The 26,409-nt window shown below is 45.9% G+C and overlaps 1 protein-coding gene across 1 annotated transcript; it reads right to left on the bottom strand.

Moving 5' to 3' along the window:
* Positions 1-843: 843 nt before the first annotated feature.
* LOC139758055 (uncharacterized) lies at positions 844-25,185 on the bottom strand. The gene is made up of 4 exons (XM_071679119.1): positions 22,557-25,185; positions 7,899-8,124; positions 6,381-6,876; positions 844-5,569 (listed from the first exon to the last, which is right to left on the bottom strand). Exons 1-4 carry the CDS (start codon positions 22,779-22,781, stop codon positions 3,805-3,807), a joined length of 2,712 nt encoding a protein of 903 aa, XP_071535220.1. The 5' UTR covers positions 22,782-25,185; the 3' UTR covers positions 844-3,804.
* Between the last annotated feature and the right edge of the window lie 1,224 nt (positions 25,186-26,409).

The raw sequence follows: 26,409 nt of genomic DNA, 5'->3' as shown, positions 1-26,409 counted from the left end.
GAATAGAGTGAATTGGAGCGATGTGGTATACCGGGGTTGACGTGCTGTCAGTGGAGTGAATCAAGGCATGTGAAGCGTCTGGGGTAAACCATGGAAAGCTGTGTAGGTATGTATATTTGCGTGTGTGGACGTATGTATATACATGTGTATGGGGGTAGGCTGGGCCATTTCTTTCGTCTGTTTCCTTGCTCTACCTCGCAAACGCGGGAGACAGCGGCAAAAAAAAAAAAAATAAAATAAAATAAAAATATATATATATATATATATATATATATATATACAAATGACAAAAAAAATAGTTTCATTTTTGTCGGATCAATATATCATATATTAATCGCAATGATTGGAATACACTATATCTTATAAAAACGATAACTTTGTCTAACAGAGTGCAAAAAATAAGCGTGTAATGATTCCATTTTTTTTTTTTTTTCAAGGAAAACGTAACGCGAGCACGACCGTTACAGATAAAGAAAGATAAACAGTTGTCTTATGACTTGAGAGTGTGTTTTCTCTCTCTCTCTCTCTCTCTCTCTCTCTCTCTCTCTCTCTCTCTCTCTCTCTCTCTCTCTCTCTCTCTCTCTCTCTCGATAAGAATTTATATAGATTATAATGCACAACAGCCGACCCAAAACTCAAACTGTCTCGTCAGTGCAAAGCAGATGATAACTGATTTATTCATCAGCTTTTATCTTCACATTTAATAACTGAAACTGTAAATTGTAATGTTGAGTTACCTATCATTATCAGTAAATATTAAATCATTCAGTTGAACACTGTTACATTTTCTTAGAAATAAATGGATAAATTTTTCCAGTTTATTCATACACGATTCTAATAAGCATCTCGTATCTTTTTTATTAGACAAACATAACAATGTTAAATAACTTTTTCTTATATTAATATATGTACAAAAATAAATATTTTTTGTATAGATTAATAGACTTTTTAAGTTCTAACATCGCCTTAGGGGTAATACAATACTAAGTAAGCACAGATAATCATAGATATTAATATACTTCATAAAGTCTATACTTTCTCAGACTTGCTGAAATACATATAAAAGTAAACATTTGAGATATAAAGAAATGCGTCATAGAAAGCACTAGATATCTTATATACTACGATTATGTACATGGAAGTTGTATATTAAGAGCATTTAAGAATTATCAAGATAAGCGAATGCTACGCTGAATAATTAAAAAAAAAGCTGCTAAACATAAGCCAGTTGTTCGTATACTGTGTCGAGGTTTTCAATCCTTTATAGCAAGGAGTTTAACACAATGGAATGCACAACCTAAGCATAATATGTACACATACGGACAAATGAACTGCATTTTCCTAAGACTGTAGCTTAGCGCAACCCTCTCGGGTAACTCCAACTACAGTAACATGCTGTAGGATACAGGAATTGGCTTCAGTGATTATTCTTGTCTAATTACAGTTACTGATAGTTATACAACCACTGTTCATATACCCTTTGAGTACAACAGACGATGGGTATAATGGCCTCTTACCTGACCCCCGTCTTGCCCCAGGGTCGTAAGGTCATGTTCAAGGGGGCTACGATGATAAAGACATTACTAATATGATATTTAAGTAGAATCATCTTATGCAGATCGTATTTAAAACTGGTTCTGGATCGTATTACTTCATGCATATGATAGCATAATCTATAAGCTTGCTTCTCAGAGGTGTAATTGCTATCACATCTACTATGACTTCTATGCTACAATTACTTCTACTACTACTACTACTACTTCCACTGCTGCTAGTACTAGTACTACTGCTACTACTGCTTCTGTTATTTGTACATTGTCATTACTACTAACGCTACTATCACTGCTGCTGTTTCCGTAACTACTACTACTACTACTGGTAATGCTGCAAGTCGTATGAGTACAGGTGATACTGATTCTACTTCATCCGTCCTACACCTACAGCTTATTTGTATCACTACTACTGCTCCTGCTTGTAGCAGGAACAGTATTTGAGTATAACATGAACTTGAGAATAGGGTAGCCAGCTTACCCTAACCAGGGAGTAGGGTAGCGAGCCCACCCTAGCCAGGGAGTAAGGTAGCAAGCCCACCCTAGCCAGGGAGTAAGGTAGCAAGCCCACCCTAGCCAGGGCGTAATGTAGCAAGCCCACCCTAGCCAGGGAGTAAGGTAGCAGGCCCACCCTAGCCAGGAAGTAGGGTAGCAAGCCCACCCTAGCCTGGGAGTAAGGGTAGCAAGCCTACCCTAGCCAGGAAGTAGGGTAGCAAGCCCACCCTAGCCAGGGAGGGGTTAATGAGCCCACCCTAGCCAGGTTTGGCTATGCAGCGTATTCGACTGGTGTTGGAGGAACCCCAAACCAGCAGTATTAATCCCTACAAAAAGGTGTATGGCTACAGGCACGTATTCAACCTCATAGGAATAGGAAAGGACTCCATCGCAACGCATAGATAGATAGATGATAGATATATAAACAGATAGAATCATACATATTTTCGGAGATTCGGCACAGAATACGACCATCATACACATACCAACGTGCATCTCCCGTTCGCTGTAAGTCTCCCAACTACACACACTTTTACCTGATCAGTCTTGCTGTAATTTTGGTTACCTGATTACAGGTACAGTTTAATTCTACTACCCTGCTGCACTGTATTTAAACTGTAGGATTATAGATACTGAATGGTTTTTTAATTGTGCTAGAAGGGTTGAAGTCCTCTCTGATAAGTCGTGATCATTGTAATCATCATCATTATCATTACACTTTAATCATCACTCATAGAGCTTATAATGCCGTTACCTGCGCCTCATGCGTTCAACGGACGGACACACACACACACACACACACACACACACACACACACGCTCCTATATAAACACAGTCGCTCACCATCTTACAGCTCCGGGAGCAACGCTCGACACACACAGACACACACACACACACACGCTCTAGAAGCCTCAAACTCAGCTCGAGGAGCCGTTAGTACTCCACCCTCAGGTTCCCTCGGTCGTATTGGAGGACGACCTCAACCCAGAGAATAGCTGACACTCGTACCTTGCCTCTGTGTCTTGCACGTTGAACACGGGACTCGCCCCTAACGTAGAAACCATCTGGTCCAGCCCGTCATCCCTCCACTGTGTAAACCATCTGACACACATCCTAAGTGTAACATCGTAGACTACACTCGAGTCTTAGTCAAATCTAACGTTTTATGGCATGACTTAAACATAGAGAAATATACGAAATATATCGGTCAACATTCCTATATATATATATATATATATATATATATATATATATATTGCTTAGGTATGTAACTTCTACGACTAACGCTTCGTATCCAGCGACCAAGGAGGGGGAGGGAAGGTTTCCACCTCCCACCTGGTGAGAACAAACGACCAATGGGAATGAAGATGTAAACCACATCGACTGACCACTAACTGCAGATCGCTGTGTGTATCATCGTACACCACTACACTGTGTAGTTAGCGGACGAATTGATGGTTTCACACACCCCCTCCTCCCTCCCCCCATTTACTATCATTCATTTGAGTTGTTCGAGTTCCTCATTCACCTGTTCACACCGTCTTCTAATACTATATTCCGTTTTCTGCTTCGCAGAATATTGTAGGCTGCGGCTCTAATGACCGTAATCACAGAGCCACTCGGGGCCAGGTTATGACGGTGTGAGGTATAATGTCCACATGCTCTCACGCCGTCGTTAAATGATCTTTTCCTCCTCTACAGTTTGGAAACAACTTAAACGCGAATGATCGTCATCAACACGAGAAACACAACACTTGTTTATGGACCTCTGAAGAACCGGGTGGGCTTGTTGGCGACAACCTGAGCGTGAGGGAACTTCTTCAGCATCTGAGCTCTGGTGTCGCTGAGTCGCAGATGCTCCTGGCTCTCCCCCGACGGTTCCTTGATCTTGGTGCCGCTGGAGGAGCCCTCCGAGTGTGTGGTGCCAGATGGAACCTCTCGGTCGCTGCCTATTAGATCGGCGAGTAAGGGCTTGACTAAAATCTCTTCCTCTCGGCTGGAACCGTGTTGTGTGGCGCCTACTTCATCCTGCGGTACTCCTGCTTCAGCCGTTGGGTTTCGGGAGGGAGGAACGACCAGCGGCGCCGCTATGTTGCTGGAGGAGTCGAGTCCCTCCCCGTGAGCTGGGGTCTGCGCCTCCTCTCTGAACTTATCATCACTGGTCTTCTGACTTACCTTATGTTCCACCTTGTGCTCAGGCTGACTGTGCAAGAGCAACAAGGTGTGCAAGAGCCCCTTGTCAGGGTACAAGCTTAACGTAGCCGTGGTACTCTCGGGATTAATTTCGAGATCTTCCAGATGAGGGTGGGCGAGTTTGACCGCCTCCGCTCCGTCTGGAAGTATTTGTACCGCTTCCGTTTGTATCTGGAAGTTTTGGATCTCCTCGGTGCTGCTTGGGACATTGGATACCGCCTCAAGCTGGGACTGGACGCCTGTATTCTCGCTCGTGTCATCGGCAACATTCGGCGTCACTTGAGCGTCAGTGTGAGGCGGATCCGAGAGGAGAGGCTGGTCGTCCAGCGGCTCACTCTGCACGCCTGCGGGAGGGAGTTTCTCTTGGATGAGCTGTATTTTAGGAGGTTCCTCCTGTACCTCCAGTGTTGTTGTCAGGTAGTTTTCAGGGGTCACTGCGTCACCGACGGCGGCCAAAAGTGACGACGTCTTGTTGCTCTGCGATGCATTCTGTAAGACGAAGGTGACAAAAGGATGAGTTTGCGGTGGTCTCTCTTCCGTGCCTTCAACCTCGTCCTGAAAAACAGGAACCGATTCCCCATGTTCGTTGACTCTGTTTGTGGTCTGGGAGAACTGCTGCCAGATATTGGGAACAGTGTTGGCCTGGACGTCTTCACTTTGTTGTGGTGGATTCTTCACGACCGTGGCGGGCGTACTGCTCGGGTAGAAGACGTTTTGAAGAGCTTGTTCACTCGCGAAGGCTTGCTGGATGCTCTGGACTTGCGACAGGAGCTGTTGGATCACCGGGAGGTGTGCCTCCTGCGGTTTCAGAAGATCGTCGATGACCTGAGCTATGGAGGGCGTCTTGACGGCGTCTGCCTCTACGCCAGCGTCGCTTGGGACGACGTCCGCGTGTGGGAAGTTGTTTTCTATGTGCTGATCCTTGTTAGGGAGCTGCTCCTGCTGCAGTGGGGAAGAGAGGCCTGGGAGGTTTTCAAGGATCTCTGCAGACGGGTGTAGATGCTGGATGACTTCGATAGCAGACGGGGTCGAATCCTCAGGCGAGGGCATCTGCGCCAAGCCCTGCGCGTGTTTGTGCAGGAGCAGACCGTAGAGTTCTGCTTGGGCCACGCAGGAGGGCACGTCGCCCCCAAGGACGAGGCATGCGTGGAGGACGGAGTAGCTGGGAGCGACGGTGGGTTGGGGCGTCTCCGTGTCCACGTTGGTAGGTGTGTGGCTGGGCAGCCCTACCCAGGAGACGGGTATGACGCCGTCCAGAGTGGTGGGGCCGGGCACAGGTACTGGGGGTAAGGAAGGCAGGTCGGACGCGTCTGCCGCCAGAGTGGAACTCCTGCAATGGAGAAAGAAAAAGAAGAAAAAAAAAGTCATTATCCCACTAGATCAGAAATGGCTTTGAATCTCTCTCTCTCTCTCTCTCTCTCTCTCTCTCTCTCTCTCTCTCTCTCTCTCTCTCTCTCTCTCTCTCTCTCTCTCTCTCGTCACAGTCGACGAGGATAAACGATAGGACCGTCTGGCTCGCTCAGCTGTCGACAGTTTGTGGTAGAATGTGTCTGTAGGGGATCATCGGGACGCGCCCTGCTGACGTTGTGGAAGGCGCTGGAGTCGTGTGTGTGTGTGGAGCCTCCTCGACCTAGGCAATCGTAGGCAGAGCATCCTCACCGTCAGCAGGGAACGTTATGCACTTATCCACATTTAGTTAACATGTTAACCAAGGCCACTTTAACTCTCCATCACTAGCGAATTAAAGTTGAATTAGTCATTTAGATTTTTTTTTTTTTTTTACTGTTTTCAAGAAAAAAAGGAGAGAACTTTAGTTATACAGAGGCCTCACCTTCACTGTGGCTCATCCTCATCATCACTTTGTATGAGAGTTGAGTTGCATTCCACCTGCAGTGTGTCAGCCCAACCTTGAAGTTGGTCGCGGTCGCTTTGTAAGCTGATGCCATCCATCTTTTTGTGTTTTTACTGCCCCCAGTACCTGTGTGTGTGTGTGTGTGTGTGTGTGTGTGTGTGTGTGTGTGTGTGTGTGAAAAGTGCTCTTGGGACTACATTATGTATGCATTGTGTGCAACGACTCCACCCATCAACACTTACATATAGTCACACGCGCGTTACCCGCGTCCTACTGCTGAGGAACTTACTCTGGCAGGATGGAGGTGGATATGTTGGCCAGCACCTGCCAGATGGCGCCGTCCACCGCCACAACTCCGTCCGTGACCTCATCCGTCGGTTCGCCGAACACATCCGTCGTAGAGGAAGGTCTGGCGGAGGCGAAGTCAGGTAGCACGGGTACGGTCGGCAGGGCTGGCGGGAGGTCGACAAAGTCGGAAGGAATCGCATCTCCGCCTTCGCCGTCTTCTCCGTCGTCGTCTCCGCCGTCGCCTCCTCCTCCGCCTTCGCCGCCATCTTCGCCTCCGTCTCCGCCGTCATCTCCGCCGCCGCCGCCTCCGGAGTCCTCCCCGGCAGATACTGGGGCAATGACCAGGCCACCAACTCCCGGGTCCACTAAAGGAACGTCTTCTATTCCGGACGAGGACGGATCCGTGAGTATGCCGGATGAGGAGGACTCGTCGTCCGCCGTTGGATCGCTTGACGACGACCCTGCGTCCCCTGCACCGACGAGTCCCGGGTCTTCAACTGCAATGGAAAACTAGATTTACCGAAGGTCTTCCTCCTCCTCCTGCTCCACACCCCAGTATCTCTGACGACATCAGGTGCAAACATCACATCTCGCGCGTGATGTCAACATCGCCACGACTTATAATCTGGATTGAAAAAGATGAGAAATATGAGATGTGTAATGAGACTTGTACACTACTCCGGTGAAGTTCACACAAAGCGAGACATATTCATGAAACGCCACGGAAGTCTTCAGTCTCGCTACAGCAAGAATATCCTCCTTAAATAAACATGAAAGACAAAGAAAAACAATAATACAGTCTGATGAACAGAGAGGCAGTGGCATTCCAGATGTTAAAGAACTAATGACATCACATTGTAGCGTCTTCAAGAGTTGACACCATATCTAAGAAATATATGGGGCGTGAGAAACTCCAGCAATTTGCGAAAACAAATGCAGAATGTCTGTCTCGCTTGGCGCTATCACTGACCATCATTCACTGTCGTTCGCTACCAAGGGTTACACGGTCCAATATTCTTCTTTGCCCTTGCCCACGTTTGGGGTTAAAAGTCCAGGCTCTTGGCAAGAAGAAAGACTTGAAGAGGATGAAGGAGAAACCACAAGTGTTTCCGCTCCTAAAGAGGAAGACAAAATACGTACTTGTGGTCATTTAATTCCATCATATTTGCGGACCGTGAAGAATGTAAGTGAGTGACTTAAGACTTTTATATGACTCACCCTCATATTTTCTTTTTATAACCCGTCGGAGATGAGTGAGGGAGAGGAAGGCAGGTAACCTGGTGAATCACTGGTGGTATATTCATTCGACCTGGCGTTGTCACAAGTCGTGATGCACGTAAGGAAACTATGCACCAAGACATGAGCGAATAATGATCGTAATTTTTTTTTTTTTTGCGTTTTCATTCAGAAGAACGTCGGAGAGAGAGAGAGAGAGAGAGAGAGAGAGAGAGAGAGAGAGAGAGAGAGAGAGAGAGAGAGAGAGAGAGAGAATGGTAAGGTAACTCAGTCGGTCGCTTACCTTCAGGCAACAGGTCCTCCAGATTCCCCTCCAGGAGGGAGCTGGCGCCCACGGGCGAGAACGATACTGGCACCGCCGGCGGAGACCCAATCGACGACGACGGTGAGGAGGACGATGATGAAGACGACGACGACGACGAGGAAGAGGAACCCCCAGCTCCACCACTGTCGAGGAGGGCGAGCGGGTTGAAGAGAACTCCCGTGAGCGCTGCCCAGATAAACCAGCCCTGTGGTAGGACCGGAGTGTGGCGTTGAGTACAAGACCTGCTCATGGTCGTGGTGTAGCGGCAGTAGATATGATCATGATGGTGAGGGGGAGGGAGGGAGGAAGAATAGTGAGGGTGATGGTGAGAATGACACAATCTCCTGTGGAAGGATGATGAAGACGGTGATGAGTCGGGGTGACGATGGTGACCAGTGTGATAAAGGACAATGATGCTGTTTATCCATGGCCTTATAAAGAAGGGTAGTTATGAGACAGAGGATTGTTAACGAAAGGCTGAGGCAACAGACCACTGGCAGGGTAGTTGACAAGAGGTTTGTTTGTGATGGTAGAGGAGATCATTACGTATAGGTTAGTGTGGTAAGAGTAGGGAAGTAAACATATATGACCTTAGGAAACTATCTGGACACTTTACATGTAATTATGGAGGCGCAAATGATGCCAATGTACTTCAAGCGAAGTAATTGTCCAATTCATTACCAAACGTATTTTAAGTGTTGCTTTCAACTATTATGATCAGTAACTCGATAATAATCCAGTTGAGAAAAATAAATGCATTGCCCCAACAAGTGAAATACGACTAATATGACCTTAAAGTAGCTGTATAGATCGATCTTTGATACCTGTATTAGATCACCTCTTGACCTTCTCTTCTTCGACGTTAAGTAAGTTGAAGTCGAAGTCGAGTCTGTTTTCGAAGGATTTGTTCCTCAATCCGGGGATCATCACTGTTGCTCACTACTGGACTCGTTCTATTACGTCCTTCTCCTTTCAGCTATGAGACTGGACACAGTGGGAGGGACGCACCAATACATTCTAGTGTGTGGACGACATTATGAGACTTGATCGCTGGGAATCCTTACCTATGGATCCCAAATATTTTCTCCCAAGTCTTCTGTCCAGATTTAGCGCACCGCTGACCTCTTCTGAGGGTCGACGTAGACTCGTAATACCCAAACATTAATTATTTTCGTAGCTTAACAGAATTCCAGACTAGCCTGTCCTCCTATTTTCAATAGCAGTGGGTAAAACGACGTACGAAGATAGTACGTATTTTGCGCCTGTGTGTGTGTGTGTGTGTGTGTGTGTGTGTGTGTGTGTTGTCAGCAGGCGACACCCCACACGCTCGTTTTCTGTTGCCCATTTGTATATCTTAAGTTTCGTTCGCAGATTTTTTTTATTTTTTATATATATTACGACGTAGCCCAGTTATTCAGGTCTTTGGTGTTTGAGCACGAGGAAGAGCGAGGAAATGATAGTGAAGAAAAGGGGATGAAGATAATGAGCCATGATGATGATGATGATGACACGGAAAGCGACGAAGATAAATGAAGATTTCCTATGATGACTGTGATCTCAGGAGAGTTCTAATACAGGAGGAATGTCCGCGAAAGTTCATGATAGTAAATGTATGATAGATAAAAAAAAAGATAAGATATGATAAGATAATGAAACTTTGTGTAAGATAAGAACGTCAGCATCTGAAAATGTACGAATGATGGTGAAACTTGGGGGAAAAATGAAAATTGAAATATGTAAATGAGAGCAGGTTTGGGGAGGTAAAGACAGATCAAAATGTCGACGGAGGAACATTCGAGAAATCTCGACCAGGTTCTCGAAGCCAGCGACGCGTGTCTAGGGGTCCAGAGGCAGGTTCCCAACCTTTCATTTTCTTCTGAGCGTCGAACTAGATTCTCTTCGTGAAGAGAATCTTGAGATCGTTCGATTAAAAAGATGATATATGTCGAAAACTTGTGGTGTGTTTTTTGAATATATTTTCGACTGCGGATACGAATCGGTGTGGACACTTTGCTAGGGAATATCGTGCTCAGAAACAGACTCGTTCTCCTCACTACTTCAATGTGAAGTTGTAACGCTATTAAAAAGGGATCAGATGACGTGGGTGTCATGTTATCTGTGTAGGTTCAGGTAGGCTGATCCTACACCAACAGAGAGCGGAGGTACTTATACAATCCTTGACACGCCTCGGGCTCACTAGACTACTACTACTGTTACTGCTTACTGCTACTACTACTAACTGTTACTACTACTACTTCTAACTGCTACTGCTACTACTACTTACTAATACTTTTACTAATTGCTGCTACTACTATTGCTACTACTACATACAGCTACTACTACTATTACTACTTACTTCTACTATTACTACTTACTACTACTACTAATACTTGTACTACAACTACTACTACTACCACTACTAATTACTGCTGCTACTACTACTACAACTACTTACTACTAATTCTATTGTTACTACTATTGCTACTACTACTTACTCCTACCACTTCTTACTACTGCTACCACTACCAACTACTACAAATTATGCTACTACTACTACAACTACTTAATACTACTACGTACTACTACATACTACAACTATTTTCTGCTACTGCTAATACTACTGCTACTACTACTACAACTGCTTACTACTACTACAGACTGCTACTACTACCACCACCCACTCCACTACCCACCACGGTTTGCCGAAGACCAGAGCAACTCGCGAAACTTATATATCGATGATTTATGAAACTTGATATCTTCATAATGAAACAAAAAGAAAAACGCGCGTGCGTGTGTGTGTGTGTGTGTGTGTGTGTGTGTGTGTAGCTCACAGTAAATGAAACTTTAACAATACTATCAAAGTGACGCTAGAAGGAGAGTCCACAAGTGGGTCTTGATCCCCTCGTATCTGTGCCATGGTCCACAGCCAAGCACGTCACCTGTGAGGAGCAGCGGAGCATCGCTGGGATGCGTCATCCATCATACGAGGAGCTGCTGCTGGCTATTACCGGGCGAACTGATCACCCTTGTGAGTTCCAAGGGAACTGATCAGGCCAGACTCCCACACACCTGGCCGGCCAGGCGGGGCTGTGGTCCGTAGCGTGAGTAGTGAGTGTGGTCAAGGAGACGGTGTGTGTGTGTGTGTGTGTGTGTGTGAGTAGTGAGGATGGTGCGTCTTCCAGAGGTGGCCGACCATACGTCTCCCACGCAGGTTCCCACGTGGGGTGAGGGCAGGGTGATGCTAGTGTCTTGGTTTACTGTCTTGGAATGATGGTGGTGGTGGACACACAGGCACACACACACACACACACACACACACACACACACACACACACACACACACACACACACTAGATCTTCCTCCTACCGTGAGAGAGAGAGAGAGAGAGAGAGAGAGAGAGAGAGAGAGAGAGAGAGAGAGAGAGAGGATATCCACTGAATGATCCAACAGAATGATGGGCCTGAGTAATTGTTAACTGATGCGCAAACACACAATGTGTGGAGCATTCAAGGGCGACTCTCTCTCTCTCTCTCTCTCTCTCTCTCTCTCTCTCTCTCTCTCTCTCTCTCTCTCTCTCTCTAACTAGAGAAAATAAAGCGACGCGTCGTTGGGTGATCTCGTCAGCGTCAGGGTGTGTGTGTGGTGGGTGTTGGGTAGGGCGTGTCCGTCATTGGAGGCAGGCCTCCACGTCTGCCTCACCACGCCGCCCGACCCGACGCACCTGCCCGCCCACAACCCCCCGACCCGCTCCACCCCGGCTAATTACCCGCATCGCCTACAGGTGGTTCCTCGCTGCCTCCCTCCCTCGCTGCCTCGCTGAGCTGCCTGTCCCGGATGACTCTTATGGTGTGAGACGACGTGATGCCTCTGAGTCAATGGAGAGGCATGTGTGTGTGTGTGTATGTGTGTGTGTGTGTGTGTGTGTGTGTGTGTGTGTGTGTGTGTGTGTGTGTCCAGGAAATATCTTTCAACTACGTAACGTGATGATGGGGTGAGCTTGAAGCGCTCTGTACTGCCTTTGATTACTGGCTGGCTGGCTCACCACCATCTGAGCAGGAGGTACCCCGCCCCTCATTATCATCACCACCGTCTGAACAGCAGGGAACCCTCCTCACTCCCTCATTATCACCACCACCTGAACAGCAGGGGACAACCCCACCTCATCACCACCCCACAGACAGACCTCCAAACGCCGCACACCACAGTAATGTGGCTTCTCCAGGGGAAATAGATGGGTAAATTGAGGAGTAGGAGGAGGAGTAGTAGTAGTAGGAGGGAGTGGAGTAGGAGGAGGTGAAGTTGAGTAGGAGGAAGGAGGGAGGAGGGAAGACCAATTGATATATAGGTTAGCGAGTCTAAACACCGGCGTCATGACCCGGTTCCACCCTAGAGAAAGTGATGGTGACAGAAGCAGAGGTTTGTACAGTACTCGCCTCCTGGTTGATCTTGAACCGTCTTGCATCTCCGGTGACATTACCTTATGCTGGGTCGGGTGTAGTCTTGCTGGGTCGGGTATAGTCTTGCTGGGTCGGGTATAGTCTTGCTGGGTCGGGTATAGTCTTGCTGGGTCGGGTATAGTGTTCCTGGGTCGGCTATAGTGGTGTTGGTCTTAGTGTAGCATCTGGCTATATGCATGCTATATAGGGCACAGACTTGATTGATTGACTATAAAGTCCTCGGGTCAGGTATAGACATGGTGCAGGATCTGCCATAGACTTGATACGATAAGTATAGATTGACCTGATGAACTGGGTACTGAATTCTGTATACCTAGATATATAGACTTGTCGCGTGTGGTAAAGATTCCACAAGATTCTGTATACACCGCCTGTAGATTTCATGTGTTGTTGGGGTCACTTGCTGGGTCAGGTTCCTCAGTGCTGGGGTGGTAAGGCTTGTCCTGCTGTGGGTAGAATTTGTATCATCCACTTCCCAACCTAAGAACCACCTCAGATAACACGTCCACCGTTCGACATCAACTGCAGACCAGTTCTCCTCGCTACACCAGACTGAACGCCCCATCATCCCAAACATCGTCTCCGCGAAACATAAGCATTGAAATGAACAAAGCAGAGAATATAACATCCGAGTCTCATTCCTCTTGCTGAACCACGTTGTCATGGGTACATCAGCCTTGTGGTTTGGGGGAGGATACTGCATCCGACACTCGGAAGTGAGGTGGAGGAAGTGTCTTGAAATGAAGAGTGGACGATAAACTTACTTACATGGAATCCTCCCCTATGCTGATGGGTTTGAGGTGTCATTTCTAACCCTCTGTGATATTCCCTGCCAGTCATGACTTAACTTTCCTCTCATCATGTCTCTCGCTTGACGTCTGTCAGGTACTGTGATGCGTTACGGACACTTGAACGGAAACATGATCCATTGCAGGTGACGAGGAAGGTTCAGGTCATGGTTGGCATGCAGACAGGCAGGCAGCACCTGTGACATGACCAGGTTACCAGTATGTCATCATCGTCAGGTTTGCTGGACCTGTGTGGTACGGTACAGACACTCTGGCTCGAAGACCAGATACCAGATTGCTAAAGGGGGGGCTTCTGTGAGTCTCGGTGACACAGGCTCTTTTGTACTTTAAGCCACAGGGTTTGAGAAGAGGGTCACGTGTCAGGGAACTAGACGAGACCAGTGAGTCTGCCGTTGTGTAAGGTTGTTTGTAAGCATAGCTGGGGGTTTAGGTTGGTCAAGCGGTGGTGAGGGAAATGTACAGTATAGCGAGGCGGAAGATGACCTGAAGGACGTATTGTAACTCCCTCAGTCAGATTATGATCGAGTTTTGATAAGGAAAATAATCATATATATATATATATATATATATATATATATATATATATATATATATATATATATATATATATATATATATATATATATATGGCTATTGATAGGGTTGTGCGGAGGAGGGTGGATGTGTTGGAAATGAGATGTTTGAGGACAATATGTGGTGTGAGGTGGTTTGATCGAGTAAGTAATGAAAGGGTGAGAGAGATGTGTGGTAATAAAGAGAGAGTGGTTGAGTGAGCAGAAGAGGGTGTTTTGAAATGGTTTGGTCACCTGGAGAGAATGAGTGAGGAAAGATTGACCAAGAGGATATATGTGTCAGAGGTGGAGGGAACGAGGAGAAGTGGGAGACCAAATTGGAGGTGGAAAGATGGAGTGAAAAAGATTTTGAGCGATCGGGTTGTCATTTCATGGGTGGCGGCGTGAATGGATGAAGGCAGCAAGTATGAATATGTACATGTGTATATATGTATATGTCTGTATGTACATGTATGTATACGTTGAAATATATAGGTATGTATATGTGCGTGTGTGGGCGTTTATGTATATACATGTGTATATAGATAGATATCGATAATAAAACAGTTCCTTGTAGTCAAACGTCGTAACTCAATGTCTGGTCGTAACGTTTGTCGTAATCATTAACGGTTGTATTACGAGGAAAGGTAGCGAGGTGTTACCACATGTAACACCCTTATGGTAACGTTATCAAGCCACATATTAACGATGGATTCACGACTGATGTATGTGGTTCAACTTAATGACACCCGAGAACATTCATGGCGTGAGTAATGACCATTCATATATATATATAATGACACTAGAATGGAAATGATCAGCCACTGTTCCCTAGTCAGAGAGGGAAGGAAAAAAAGAATTTACGGGTACAAAGATGTGGAGAGGTTGTGGAGGGAGATGGTGGTGAGATGGAGACAGATATATAAAAGTAATATTTCCCCGGTGGACGAGAAAGAGAAATAATACGAGTCATGGAAATGTGAATCATAACGTATGGCTGTGGTTGGCCCTGCCCTGCCCTGCCCTCCAGCCATTGTTGACCGTTGAGTTATCTGTTGTTGTACATAGAGACGGTACCTGCGTCACGCTCCCACTGTCTTACAGAATCCAGTTATCCGGGAAAATTCCCACCTCCCACACGACTGTGAGAACATAGTAGGTGCATCAAGACACACACACACTTATACATCCATATATAAGGTTTTTTGTTCTCTCTCTCTCTCTCTCTCTCTCTCTCTCTCTCTCTCTCTCTCTCTCTCTCTCTCTCTCTCTCATGTATATATATGTAATTGTTTTATGCTCGATCGCCTGTTCTCGCATTAACGAGGAAGCGCCAGGAAAAGACGAAGAAAGACCGCATTCGCTCCTATCCATTCTCTTGCTGTCATGTGTAATGCACCCAAAACCCACAGCTCCCTATCCATAACCAGGCCCCACAGACCATTCCATGGTTTAATCTTGGACGCTATACATGCCCTGGTTCAGTCCATTGACAGTACGTCGACTCCGGTATATCAGATCTTTCTAATTCACTCAGTGCAAGCCTTTCGCACTGTATCATCAGCAAACAACAACTGACTCACTTCCCAGGCCTCGTGACTTTCCTCAAGCTACAACAAAACTGAACACAATGTTCACAGATTGGGACGCTGGTAAGAGCGGCTCTTGAAGACTAATGATAGTTCGAGAATTTTGTTCGCCTTCGTAGCTGCTTCTGTACATTGTTTACTTGGCTTTAAATCACCAGAGATTATCACAACCAAGACGTTTTTTTTTTCCCCCATTTACATTATGCTGTTCAACAGATTTTGTACCGTAGTTTGCCTTTATATTTTTGCTACTGACGAGTAGTACTGTCCACTTATCGATATCAGAATGAATTTGCCATCTTTGAGCCCAGCCCATCATTTAACCTGTGTCCATTTGAAGCCGCAGACGATCAGTTTCTGTTGGAGATTCATTTGCCAACTTGATATCATTGGCGAATTTCCATGTTCGACAAGGCAGCCTCATCATTCGTGCCGTTGATTTATATGAGAAAGAGAAGAGGTCCCAAGACAGATCACTGGGGTACGCCACTTGTTACGTGTGACCATCCTGAGGCTTGACCATTCACCACAACTCTTTGTTTACTGCCAGTTAACCAATTAACTAACCACTAGCGTACAACCCCCATCTACACCGTGTGACTTAACTTTGATTAGTAGTCCAGGTGGTTACACGGTACAACATTGGTGGATCACGCGGTACAGCATGAGTGGATCACACGGTACAGTATGGGTGGATCACACAGCACACCATAAGTGGATCACATGATACAGCATGGGTAGATCACACTATACAGGATGGATGGATCACACGGTACAGCATGGGTGGATCACACGGTACAGTATGAGTGGATCACACGGTACACCATAGGTGGATCACACGGTACAGTATGGGTGGATCACACGGTACAGTATGGGTGGATCACACGGTACAGCATAGGTGGATCACACGGTACAACATGAGTGGAAGGGGGGGGGGGTCAGTGATGTGAGAGGCTGTTTCCCGTGTAATTAACCCACTCCAGGAAATTGATAACGTATTTAATGATGATAAATAGATGTCTATTCGTATAGGCAGAGGCAGCTGTTCACACTACGCTTGTGTTCACTGATGCAAACTTATGCAAGTTCATTAACACACACACACACACACACACACACACACACACACACACACACACGGGCTTGCTTGGTGTAGTGGTTAGCGTTGCTGACCATGCATCAATGTGTACCATGGTTCGGACCCACGCATGAGATAGAATCTTGAACGTGGTATTCGGGTCACACCTAACCCAGGTGCTCTTCCTCCCCTCGGGCCTGGTGGACAAATGAGTAGCTGACTTAGCCTGATGTGTGTGTGTGTGTGTGTGTGTGTGTGTGTGTTTACGTACGTGTATAGACAAGGTTAAGAGACGGGGCCAAACTAGTTTAAAAGTCTCTCTCCGTAACACACAAAGAGGAATTACGCACATACACACACACATACATACACATATACACACACACACACACACACACACACACACACAGATTGACAACATACGAAAAAAAACATATAACACATTCAGCAGTAGAGCAACATAGACAAACATCCCACTTAAGACGGCAGAAAAAAAAAACTTTAAGTTTTGTCAAAGATTTACAGCAGGTCGGGGTCCCCCCCCCCCCCACCACCACGATGGTAAACACCACATCAAGAAAACCTCCAGTGAAAGTCACATGACGTCGCCCCCCTCCCTCTCCCCTCAAGTGACAGCGAAAGAATAATAAAAAAAAAAAGGAAAACTTTCACGAGATGAAAGTCAGTTCAGTAAAGGTGCTGGAGGGTAGGTGATTGTTAGATTGGCCTGGTTACACCTTGAATTACGACGGTGAAGGTGGTTTTTAGCTGTTAACTGGTGATGATGGAGCGCGGCACAACGCATCGGCTGTCGGCCAATAATGGGTCTGGATGTTGTTTTTGTCATCCGTTAATGGGATGAATGAACGAGGTGGAGAGGGGAGGTGGAGGTGTGGGTGGAGAGAGAGAGAGAGAGAGAGAGAGAGAGAGAGAGAGAGAGAGAGAGAGAGAGAGAGAGACTGAAGGAGGAGAGGAAGAAATGAGAGCGAGAGGAATTGGAGAAAGGCAGCGAGAATGAAGGAAAGAAGAAAGAGGGGAGGGGGTGAGGGAGGGAGGGAGGAAAGAGGTGAGGGAAGGAAGGATGGAAAGGAGTAGAGTGAAGGAATGGGTAATGAGGAAAGAGAAGGACATGGAGGTCCTGTGTGTGCAGACCACTGGTAGTGGCGCTGTTAGTGGGTGGCCCAGTGGGTGGACGGTAGTAGGTGGCCCAGTGGGTGGACGGTGGTAGGTGGGCCAGTGGGTGGACGGTGGTAGGTGGGCCAGTGGGTGAACGGTGGTAGGTGGCCCAGTGGGTGGACGGTGGTAGGTGGGCCAGTGGGTGGACGGCAGTACAGAAGGTGGGTGGTAGGTGGGCCAGTGGTTAGACGGCGGTACAGAAGGTGAGTGGTAGGTGGCCCAAGGGCTACTTCCATAAGGACGACGCTACGACTCTTAAACACAACGTTACGACCCTTGAACAATGCTACCCCTGAGCACAGCAGTACGACCCTTGGGCTGTGACAAATTGGTCTTGGACCTAACCCTTAAAGGTCAGGTCATGAGACCGTCGTAATCAGGGGTCTCGTACCGTCGTGCACAAGGGGTCGTACCGTCGTGCACAAGGGTCTCGTACCGTCGTGCACAAGGGGTCTCGTACCGTCGTGCACAAGGGTCTCGTACCGTCGTGCACAAGGGTCTCGTACCGTCGTGCACAATGGATCGTACCGTTGTGCACAAGGGTCTCGTACCGTTGTGCACAAGGGATCGTACCGCTGTGCACAAGGGTCTCGTACCGTCGTGCACAAGGGTCTCGTACCGTTGTGCACAAGGGATCGTACCGTTGTGCACAAGGGATCGTACCGTCGTGCACAAGGGTCTCGTACCGTCGTGCACAAGGGTCTCGTACCGTCGTGCACAAGGGTCTCGTACCGTTGTGCACAAGGGATCGTACCATTGTGCACAAGGGATTGTACCGTCGTGCACAAGGGATCGTACCGTCGTGCACCAGGGTCGTACTATCGTGCTCAAGGTCTCGTACCGTCGTGCACAAGGGATCGTACCGTCGTGCACAAGGGTCGGTACCGTCGTGCTCAAGGGTCGGTACCGTCGTGCACAAGGGATCGTACCGTCGTGCACAAGGGATCGTACCGTCGTGCTGAAGGGTCTCGTACCATCGTGCTCAAGGGATCGTACCGTCGTGCACAAGGGATCGTACCGTCGTGCTGAAGGGTTTCGTACCATCGTGCTCATGGGATCGTACCGTCGTGCACACAAGGATCGTACCGTCGTGCACAAGGGATCGTACCGTCCTGATCAAGATGTAATTAACCATCAGCCATCTATACACCACCGGATACATCTTTCGTGTTTCATTTTTCTTTTTTTTCTTTCCTCCCGCGACTTGTTGATGACTACATGCCCGTTCACATGGAGGGAGGGGGGAAAAAAGGAGAGTGAAGAAGGGCGGGTGAAGCTCGTTCACATGGAGGGAGAGGGAAAAGGGAGGGTTGGGTGGTGGTGTTAGGGTGGAGAGGGTGAACATGAGACATCCGCTCCTGGAAAGTGTTGGGCGCCGGATGCTCTGAGTGACGTAATCGAGCGAGATTCTCAATGACATACTGATACTCATTTGACTCCCTCATGATAAACAAAGCTGCTCTTTTCTTTTTCCTCCTCTCTCCTTTAAAGGAAAAAATCGTGATGGGGTTAATGACAATGTATACAATATTGTACCTTTTGATACTCGTTTGACTCTCAAATCATTCTCGAAGCAGCTTTTTATCTTTCTTTGGTAAAAAAAAAAAAGAAAAAAAGAGCAGTGAAAAAAAGATGATTTATTGGAGAATTTATATCTTTTTTTTTTCCTTTTTCTTTCTACAGAAATATATACATCTGAATAGAATCGTAACGTCAGTGATATATCATCTTTTCCTAAAAGAAACAGTGATGTCACATTTTGGCGTTTTGCACGAGCAAATCCGTATAAAAAGTCCTACGCTAAGGTTGCAATATTTGATTCACGAAAATAAGTAAATACTGAATAATGAACAAGTTTAACATAAATGAACAGACACAGAATCCTTACTAGACAGGTTGATTTTCAAAGGACACATTAGAAAGAGGCGAACCCTATAAAAAGTAATGTTATAAAAGAGAAGTATCATCTTTTCAAGAAATCTTGATATTAATACGAAAAACTTGCATGTTATTAGAGTTAGTTACCATTAGAAAGTGGTATGTACAGAAAGTGATACATGCTATTAGCATGACTTAATGAAAATGACACGTGTCATTAAACGTTCATTCCAATATATATATATATATATATATATATATATATATATATATATATATATATATAATCAAAAACTAACATACGATCATACGAATAGAAGGACGCTTGTAACAAAAGAAAAGACCCAGTGATGACATAAGAAGCAAAGTTATCTGTGAAGACTTTTCTCATTTGATTATATAAGTGATTAAGCCTTCGTTTCAATCACTGTTGATTGACAGGAGAGGGGGGAAAAAAAGAGTTGAGTTATGAAAGCCGTGTGAAAGTGTGACCTGAAACATAAGTCATTTCTTAACTTCGACAGAGTTTGCCCGAGCAAAATAGAAAGCCTAGCCCATACTTAGCAAGGAGTGCTTGTTGGAGGTCCGCTTGGCCTTTAATAATTATTATTATTAACCTTTCGAGCACGAGGGGACGACTTTGGTTACGATGTCATGTTCTTTTGACCTGACCCTACCCAAGGGTCGTACCGTCGTGCTCAAGAGGTTAATGTACAGTTACAGAGTGAACGACGGTCGTTTGGCACCAGAGGATATAAGAGACATATAGAAATGGATGTGTGGAAATACATCAAATGCAAGGGAACTATTTACGGTAATAGAGCTATAATTAACAAGTTCTATGATATTTTCCAACTCATGAAATCGAATTATAGAGAGGGAAACCATTAGATAGTTAACGAACAGTTTGCTACGTAGCAAATGATGGAAATTATATCAAAGGAGAAACTATAATCATAAAGATCACCCAGTGTACTCGTGGAATATCAATTATATCATCTATATAACACCGCTAACCAAAAGTGTGATGATTTAGCGGAAGAACCACAACTGAGAAGAAAACGTAAAAAAAAACCCGAAGCCGCTAATGGTTGACTGTGAGTTGGAGACGCCGCTGAAAGCAGTATTTTGGTAGATAATGGTCGCCAGACCCCGTCGTGACGCGACAAATGATAAAGAATTAAGCAGTTGGAGGTAATTACGCCTTAATCAGGGAGCAATTAAATCTTGAAGGCAAGACTGCCTATAATTTCTCCTGAGATGCCTTTTTTTTTTTCTTTTTTATCGTTGTTTTCACAAGTTCTCTTGCGGTAAAGGTTCACGAACGTGCTTTTTATCTTCACTGAGAAATGCTTTCATCTTTTACGACGCAGGGAGAGACGCAGTGGGCACGATTTTGGTGTCGTCATTTTTGCCTTTCTCATGACTGCTTATAAAGATTACAGCTTGAAAGGTCAAGAAACAGACAGTTTGGAAAAGACGTGAATATCTGAAATGCCGTGTTTGTGAAATTACAGAGTGCTTGAAGTTCCGGAAGTGTACGTATACAACGGAGATGTTTTGGAAATCTCACTAGTTAAAGGTACGTGGCTTAGTTTACTCAGGTGCTTAGTCATCAAGTAAACAATGGCAAGAGGGCAAAATGTAATGTTTGTTACTAATAATCTTGTCACTGTATTCGGCTACAGGATCAAGCCTAGCCGTTGAAAAGGGAGAGCAGTGTTAGGCATCATAACCCAACTTAACCGCACGGTTATGCTGTAAAATTATATATAACCGCTGTTCTTAGGTAGGAACAGTGTTAGGCTACATAACCAAACTTAATCGCTAAAAAAGGGAGAATAGTGTTAGGCTACAGAACCGAATCTAACATTGATTGGAGATGAACAGTGTTAGGCTACGGAATCTAGCCTAGCTCTCATTGAATAGGGAGGACACTGATTGACTAGGTTCTGTAACACTAACTTAGCAACTAGGTATGGTTGAACATTGTGTTCAGAACCTAACTACTGAATAGGGAGGAACACTGTATTAGGATAGAGCACTTAACTTAGTCACTTGATAGAAAGGAACACTTTACTGTTAAGGTACAGATGCTAACCTAATGGCTCGGTACGAAGGAAGAAAAGTTACCGGTAGGTAACAATTAGCTAATTTTTTTTTTAATTTTTCTTTTTTATCGTTGTTTTCACAAGTTCTCTTGCGGTAAAGGTTCACGAACGTGCTTTTTATCTTCACTGAGAAATGCTTTCATCTTTTACGACGCAGGGAGAGACGCAGTGGGCACGATTTTGGTGTCATTTTTGCCTTTCTCATGACTGTTTATAAAGATTACAGCTTGAAAGGTCAAGAAACAGACAGTTTGGAAAAGACGTGAATATCTGAAATGCCGGGTTTGTGAAATTACAGAGTGCTTGAAGTTCCGGAAGTGTACGTATACAACGGAGATGTTTTGGAAATCTCACTAGTTAAAGGTACGTGGCTTAGTTTACTCAGGTGCTTAGTCATCAAGTAAACAATGGCAAGAGGGCAAAATGTAATGTTTGTTACTAATAATCTTGTCACTGTATTCGGCTACAGGATCAAGCCTAGCCGTTGAAAAGGGAGAGCAGTGTTAGGCATCATAACCCAACTTAACCGCACGGTTATGCTGTAAAATTATATATAACCGATGTTCTTAGGTAGGAACAGTGTTAGGCTACATAACCAAACTTAATCGCTAAAAAAGGGAGAATAGTGTTAGGCTACAGAACCGAATCTAACATTGATTGGAGATGAACAGTGTTAGGCTACGGAATCTAGCCTAGCTCTCATTGAATAGGGAGGACACTGATTGACTAGGTTCTGTAACACTAACTTAGCAACTAGGTATGGTTGAACATTGTGTTCAGAACCTAACTACTGAATAGGGAGGAACACTGTATTAGGATAGAGCACTTAACTTAGTCACTTGATAGAAAGGAACACTTTACTGTTAAGGTACAGATGCTAACCTAATGGCTCGGTACGAAGGAAGAAAAGTTACCGGTAGGTAACAATTAGCTAATTTTTTGGTTTTTATGTAAAAGAAGTTTTTAGTTAAGTAAAGAACTTACACAGAGGATGAGAATCGAGACCACAACACCGGTGTTGGAGAAGGCGAATTGTAACTGTGAGAGCAGCCCTGATCCCACGCTGGCAAGAGGGCCAAATTGGCGTGAAATGGCTTCCTCCTCCTCCTCCTCCTGCTCCTGCATCACAAGTAGGTCGCGAGCCTCTTCGCTGGTGCTTGCCGCTTCGCTTCTTTCGTATACGAGAGGGAGATTCCAGGATGGTTGCATGGCCGAGTGTTGAACCGGCCCTTCGGACGGTTCATGTGAGGACCAAAGTTCTCGCCTGGACCTTTGTATCAGGGGTTTCCCGTGGTTCGCAGGAGGAGCCAGGCGTTCGCTTTGTTGAGCAGGCTTGTCAGTCGGTCTCCCGTTAATCTTCTTATTCAGAAGAGCTTCTTTTCCCTCCGAACGAAACTGATGGACCGAGTCTTCTTTGTTTTTTGTCTTTGTTTTCCTCACAGCGAAGTACTGACCGGATATAAAGTGCCGCTAGAGTTTTGGGCGTTTCCGAAGACTAGTTCTTTGGGGACATATTCAATCCTCACCTTTGGGTCTGACCTTCCTAGGGGCTTTGTGACGCTCGAAGAGGATAGGTAAACAAGAACTGCCATGTCCTCTATGTTTCTCTTGTTAACCAACGTGTCTGGTGGAGATTTCATGGCTTCGCTGTCAAAATATCCCACCGAGGAATTGGTTTCCTTAGCAGCGCCCTTTCCGTTGTACAGCTGTAAGGCACGGATTAACTGTGTCAGCAGGACATCCCTCTGTGGCGGTGGTGAACGTATGGCTGGAACTGCTGCAGCGTGCGTCCGTGTGTGAAGGCAGACACACACCAGCACACATACCAGCCTCACGTGAAGGACCATCTTGCTCTACGAACTAATTTTCTCTCGCAAGTTTCGCAGTTATTCTAAGTTTCGGTGATCTTAACGAAAATGGTGTCTGAGTCTTTGTTTTTTTTTTTTTTTACATTCTTTTGTTGGAAGAGAACGACAACTTCCCGTTCAAGGCAGCGAGAAGGGCGCTAGTCATTCTGGTGACGCTCTACATTCCCTGCCAAGTTATGGTGCCGAATTCACGGATCGCCGCTACCAAAACTAGACGCACCCACACAACGCTCTCTGTTTTATTTATGTTTCCTCTCTCTCTCTCTCTCTCTCTCTCTCTCTCTCTCTCTCTCTCTCTCTCTCTCTCTGACTACTATTTTACTCCTTGATTCATCCGTGTATCTGCTTCGCCTCGGTATTATTTACCTCTTTGTTCGCTCACGTTTAACTTGGTCACACTTGCCTCTCTTGATTACGGCCGTTCGTTACGCGTTATTCATTCATCGTCTACTTCTTATCTTCCCATGATTATTCTGTCGTCGTGTGTATATACAACAATTCGAATGGCAGGCAGGGAGGATGCGCCCGCCTCTCTCACTCAGGTGGTGGCTGGCGCGGTGCTGGTGTGTCTTGTAGAGATCATCAGAATGTTGGGGGTTCCACAGTGTTTACCCTCGCCTCACAGAGATGACTTCCTCTCTGCCGACACACTTGTACACCACTAAGACTTTAACTACTATTATTTCAATCTGAATTATTATTATTTTTATTATTATTATCTAGCATATGTAGAGTTTTGGTGGGATATACTTTGCGATCAACTTGCTCAGTCGTAGTTAGCTGAATTTTCCCCGAATTAACCTCACTTCTGCGCCTCATTAGCTACAAGACGTGCAGAACAAACGCTCAGCAGATCACCTCACTACTTCTAAAATCGTGATATCACTTCATATTTACCCTTATATAAGTCTCCGACGGTTTCCTCTTGTTTTGCTACGTTTCATTTCTTACAACACTTTTCCCAGGAAGCCTGGGCGCCTTAACTACCAATTCTTAGGGTTAGGAAAATGGAATACTTCAGTTTTCATGAACATAAATCCTTTAATCAAATCCTCCACTCCTCACAGGCTGTGAGTGAGTGAGTCAGACTGAAGAAGCAACGTCGTGGACTGAAGTCTTCCAGTACTACTTCCCCTGCACAGGTCCTGATATCAGTTGTGTGTGTCCATACGTAATGAAGTTTGCGTCTTAACTGCAAGTTGTCTCGAGCACTTTTTATCCTAGCCTTAAAACACAAGGGTTTGCACGTCAACTGGTCTCGCCTGTTTTCAGAGTTATAGAGTCGGTCGGAGTAAGCGGTCTAGTTATAGTCTCACAACACCCGAGTTATTGCTCGGATGCTTATCTTTTTTTTATCTCGTTAACACTTGAAGCCTGGGTCTGACGGTCTGCCCTAGTCTGACAACACATGAAACCCCCTCGGTCAAATGGTCCAGTTCGGTTGCACAGTAACGGAGTCGTGTGGTTAAGTGGTCCTGTCTCTTTTCGTAGTTCACACGAGCCTTACAACACGATGGTCCCAGGCCTGTGGTGATCCAGACCAGTCTTACAACACAGTGAGTCCCAGGACTGGTGGTGGTCCGTCGTAGCCTGACAGTAAGTACTATAGCCCTGGGTCTCTTGGTCTCTTTAGGTCTAGTGGTCCTCTCGAGTCCGAGAACACTGGGGGTCTCAGGTCTGCTCCGGCAGCAACCATCTAGCACGTCCTGTCGCGCCCCGTCTCCCGCACTCACTAACCGCACAGGCACCCCGGCAGGAGAGCAAAGAGAGAAACCGTGACAATGCAACACGGCCTCCTCCTCCTCCTCCGCTTCCTCCCTCCCTCCCTCTCTCTGCCGCCTCCCTAAGTAGCCTCCCTCCTCCGTCGCGTGGCGGGCTGCACGCCCACTCAACCCACCCAGGGAGCCATAGACTGTAGAAAGTCACGTCACTTTGTGGTTTAGTACGAATCTAATTGTCGGAGGTTGATGCTGCTCAGCATGGACGACAAACAAAGTCGGTTTCTCCCACCGCGGGTCGTGTCTCGCTCCCGCCGACGCACACTGCTGCTGCTGCTCCAACAACGAACGACCGGGTAAATATTTTTTTGCCAGAACGACGAGGCCAAAACCAAGTAAAGAAAACTGTAATGGTAGGGAAGCGATGAGGTTTAAGGAGTCACCATATAGATGTACGATATCTGCAACGAGTTAAGGCGTGTCGAGGCATCGCTGTGGCTCCTCCCATTTGATTGATGTCCTGGCAGGCTCACCCTCCTATGGTTACTCCCCGACTCATGGCTTCTGCGCATGACTAAGATCAGGGATTCCAGCTCGCTTACGTATACACGTGTTATGGTAAATACTGACTGGCATATGTTCAGGCGGAACATATGACATATATTCGGGTGTACGATGTATCCAGATGCCGTAAAGAAGGAGGAGTTCTTACAGTAAACCCGGTTATTACTGAGGGGAGAATAAATACGCATCATGGGAGTATTTTCTGTGGATGTAGATTTGCTCTGATTAAATCATCAAACATAGCGTTAATGTATGTAAGTAAACACGATTATTCATCTCAGACATGTATGATTAGCAAAGATTCACATACACACACACACACACACACATACACACCACACACACACGGCGCAACAGGAGTGTAAAACTCTTTTCCTTTTTTCGAACAAACAGTAATAACACACCCACGCACGCACGCACACACGCAAACAACACACACCCCCATCCATCCACCCACACACATGATGCATGACGTATAAAATGTAATCCTGAGGATGGGAATCGTTGAAAGAAGGCTTCAGTGTGAATACTATCAAGAGGGAAATGAGCTGCTGGAATCTGTCAGCGAAAGAGACCTGGGAGTTGACATCATCCCTTCCCTGGCGTCAGGGTCCTATATTAGGAGGGTAGTAAAGGAGACAAACTGTCTGCTGGCATGTATAAGTATAGCATTCAAGTATACGTTAA

Source organism: Panulirus ornatus, chromosome 2, assembly GCF_036320965.1.
Source record: "Panulirus ornatus isolate Po-2019 chromosome 2, ASM3632096v1, whole genome shotgun sequence".
Classification (NCBI taxonomy): domain Eukaryota; kingdom Metazoa; phylum Arthropoda; class Malacostraca; order Decapoda; family Palinuridae; genus Panulirus; species Panulirus ornatus.
The sequence above is the reverse complement of the archived record's forward strand: the minus strand, read 5'-3'. Positions and strand labels throughout refer to the sequence as shown.

What these genes read in the sequence shown, in the direction of transcription:
- LOC139758055 (XM_071679119.1), bottom strand. Translation starts at nt 22,781, where the DNA reads ATGCAACCATCCTGGAATCTCCCTCTCGTATACGAAAGAAGCGAAGCG. An exon ending in TCTCGATTCTCATCCTCTGT is followed by an intron (nt 8,125 to 22,556) that starts GTAAGTTCTTTA and finishes GTCCTACCACAG; the next exon opens with GGCTGGTTTATCTGGGCAGC. An exon ending in GGAGGACCTGTTGCCTGAAG is followed by an intron (nt 6,877 to 7,898) that starts GTAAGCGACCGA and finishes TTTCCATTGCAG; the next exon opens with TTGAAGACCCGGGACTCGTC.